Raw genomic sequence first — 3129 nt, 5'->3', positions numbered from 1 at the left:
CATCTGGGGGCGCCAGGGCGGGGCCCCACCCACATGACCCTCAGCTGACTACAGCGCACGCCACGTGACCAGCGTGACCACGTGACCGCGCACCCTACGGCGGCTCAGCAGCCCGCCCCTTCCCCCGGGCCCATACAAGCACACACACAGATGTCCAGTCACATCCGAGAATTTTATTGGACCCGGCTCTGGGCCTGGCAGGCCCAGCTCATGGCCCCGCAGCTAGGGCTGGAGGACAGTGGTTCCATACAGAAAATCTCAGGGCACACGGTAACCCCACAAAGCGACACTATAAAATTATTATAGTTGGGAGACTGTAGGGCTGCTCCACAGACTTGCGAACAGGTCAAATCTTGATAAATAAACATCCAGTGAAAACGACAACTTGAATTCATCCCTATACACAGAGCACTCTAGGGCAGGTAAATAGGTGGGGGTGGCTAGAAGCCACCATCCTCACTGGTTGGGGGACCTGGATGGGTGATGATGAGTGGGCCCAGATGTCCACGGCACGGGGCGGGTGGGGGCAACAGACAATGGGCACTAGGACACTGCGCATTTACAAGACCAACTACTTGGGGGTAGAGGGGGCAGCTGCCCCGTGCATGTGTATCAGGCTGTTCATTCTGGAATGAGGAGGGGGTGGTCTTTACATCATATCCTGTGGCTGGTGGGCTTTGAGAGGAGCTACTTTGTGGAGAGGATGAGGGCGACGATGAGACCGTAGAGACCCAGCACCTCTGCGAAAATGAGGATCAAGATCATGCCCACGAATAGTCGGGGCTGCTGGGCAGTGCCCCGCACACCGGCGTCACCCACAATGCCAATGGCAAAGCCAGCTGCCAGCCCACTGAGGCCCACACTCAGACCAGCGCCCAGCTGGAGGAAACTCCTGGGGGAGAGAGGACACAGGATAGACATTAGCTGCCTGTTGGGAAAGATGGTAGGCACAGGCCACTAGCCCACTCCCCAGCCCTCCAGCCCTATGCAGTGGCCTGAACCAGGGCAGGGCGGGTGTGGTGGGAGGAACCCAGCACTCACCTGTAGAGACTGATGCCTTCATTCAGGGAGTTGGCGATAAGGACTGCCACCACCAGGCCATAGATGGCAATAATGCCAGCCATGACCACTGGGATAATGGACTTCATGATCAGCTCTGGTCGCATGACAGACATGGCCGCGATGCCAGTGCCACTCTTGGCGGTACCATAGGCAGCACCCAAGGCTGTTGGGAGGAGGCAAAGTGAGCCCAGGCATCTGGAGCCAGAACCTTGGCGGTAGCTCTGACACAACTGAGGGCCACCCCATTATCACAGGGAACAATGAAGGTGGCACCCAGCCAGGGGCAGGAGGTGACCCTCAGGGGAAATGGTCACAGCCAAGCACTCAAGAAACACAGGTAACTGTTCCTTTCTTCTGCCAGAGGTCCTTATGGCTGGGTGGCTTATCTGGGCTCCTGATCTGCTGGGAAACCCCCACCTGTGCTCAGCACTCCCCAATCCTGCTGTACAGCTCCCATGCTCCCAAGGAGTTCAGCTCAGCTGCCCCGATCTAAAAAGTGGAGCTGTAACAGGCTGGCAGCGTCACACAAGGAAATAGGAGCTGGGCCCCTTATGTCTTGCTGAAGATTCTGGACACATTTTGTCCCACCTAGAGTCCCAGGCACTCAGGTCACAAAGGGCCTGGAAAAGCATGAAAAGACTGCATATTGGCAGCCCAGATGTTAGGCCAGGGTCAGTCTGTTGGCCCTAGGGCTATGCCCAGGGCCAACATGCTGGAAGAGCCCCAGGACACACAGGGTCTGACCACTGGTCAGGGAAAGCAACCTGGTAAGTCCTGTTCTCTCAGGCCAGTTTCCTGGACTCCCTACTAAACTCCCTACCACCCTGCCCTGGGACACAATGCTAGGAGGTGGCGTCTGTGCTGATGGGATGAGCACACCCTCAACCATACAGCAGGCCGAGACCCTTAAGTTTGGGGAGGATCCTCTCTCAATAACCAGAGGAGCAAGGGCAAGCCAAGGAGAAGACGGGGTACAGGAAGATAGGGGGGCGTGGAGCCATCACCCAGCCCAACCTTGAGGCCTTGGCAGAACTCCCCGAAGCCTAGCCTCTGCCCAAGGCCTCCAGTAATGGGGGTGGGGCTCTAGGAAGGCCCATTTCCTCTTCCGCTGCCCTCCTCTTTCTCCCTAGAGTATGCTGCCTTCCTGAAAGTTCCCCTCTCCTGGCTTGGAAGTCTAGAGTAACGTTTGCCCAGAATAGAGGGCCACGGCGGGTCAAGGCAGCTCTTCTGACTCAGTCACCTGCTCTCCAGGGTTCCACTGCACTTCTTGAGCAGAGGACAACATGGGTTGGAGATGGAAGGGACCAAGACAATCCTGGCCATTCCTCTGCACATTCTTGTTCACCTATGTGGGCCACAAGGTATCTACTTTGCGCAGGGGAGACCTTAGAGGGTCGCTGCCTTCCTAGGGCTCTAAGCTTGGGGAGGAGACAGATATAGCACCTCCACCCACAATGACATGTTCCAGGAGAGTGGGGAGGAGGATAGTGATGGGGTCTGGGAAAGGGCTTCGTAGAGGTAACATCTGAGTGGAGGGGTGATGATGAGCAGGAAGATTCCAAACAGCCTGAATGGAGATGCTAACTAAGATAGTGCTGGATGGGGACCTACTGGAGGGAGGAGGCAAGGGTGAGGAAAAGGGACTTGAATTGCCTCCTCCCCATGGTCCCGGAGGCACCTTAACACTGCCTTGCCTAAACATTCAGCAGCTTCAGCCTGGGGCCCAGGGCCTCTGTCTTCATGAAGCCTTTGCTGGAATTCTCCTGGTTGCAGTGCATCCTTTGGGCTCCTAATGGAGGCCCAGCATGTCAGGCTGTCACGTATGTGCAAGGGGCCAGTGCCATGGCTCAAGGGTGAAAGCACAGGCGGCCACATGGCACTTAGTGGGAGATGGTTTCAGGGAACTCAGCATCACAGGCATTGGAATACTGCGAGGGGCAGGAAGTGAGCTGGGCCCGTCTCTCAGAGGGCAGCAGGGAGATCATGTAGCTGGGGCTGGGATGGCCACAAGAACAAAGGGAAGAAACAGGAATGACCATCAGGAGAGAAAAGCAGTCTGGCTGGGGA

General features: G+C 56.8%; 1 protein-coding gene across 1 annotated transcript; it reads right to left on the bottom strand.

The window, feature by feature from the left end:
* Positions 1-153: 153 nt before the first annotated feature.
* ATP6V0C (ATPase, H+ transporting, lysosomal 16kDa, V0 subunit c) lies at positions 154-2840 on the bottom strand. Its single transcript, XM_005869370.2, has 3 exons — positions 2763-2840; positions 1042-1292; positions 154-892 (listed from the first exon to the last, which is right to left on the bottom strand). Exons 1-3 carry the CDS (start codon positions 2838-2840, stop codon positions 688-690), a joined length of 534 nt encoding a protein of 177 aa, XP_005869432.2. The 3' UTR covers positions 154-687.
* Positions 2841-3129: the final 289 nt, after the last annotated feature.

This window comes from Myotis brandtii, unplaced genomic scaffold (genome assembly GCF_000412655.1).
Source record: "Myotis brandtii unplaced genomic scaffold, ASM41265v1 scaffold292, whole genome shotgun sequence".
Classification (NCBI taxonomy): domain Eukaryota; kingdom Metazoa; phylum Chordata; class Mammalia; order Chiroptera; family Vespertilionidae; genus Myotis; species Myotis brandtii.
The sequence above is the reverse complement of the archived record's forward strand: the minus strand, read 5'-3'. Positions and strand labels throughout refer to the sequence as shown.

Coding starts and splice junctions, on each gene's coding strand:
- ATP6V0C (XM_005869370.2), bottom strand. CDS start 2,840: ATGCACTGCAACCAGGAGAATTCCAGCAAAGGCTTCATGAAGACAGAG. Junction 1,293..2,762: donor CCAGGCTGAAGCTGCTGAAT/GTTTAGGCAAGG, acceptor GGTGGCCCTCAG/TTGTGTCAGAGCTACCGCCA. Junction 893..1,041: donor GAAGGCATCAGTCTCTACAG/GTGAGTGCTGGG, acceptor TCTCTCCCCCAG/GAGTTTCCTCCAGCTGGGCG.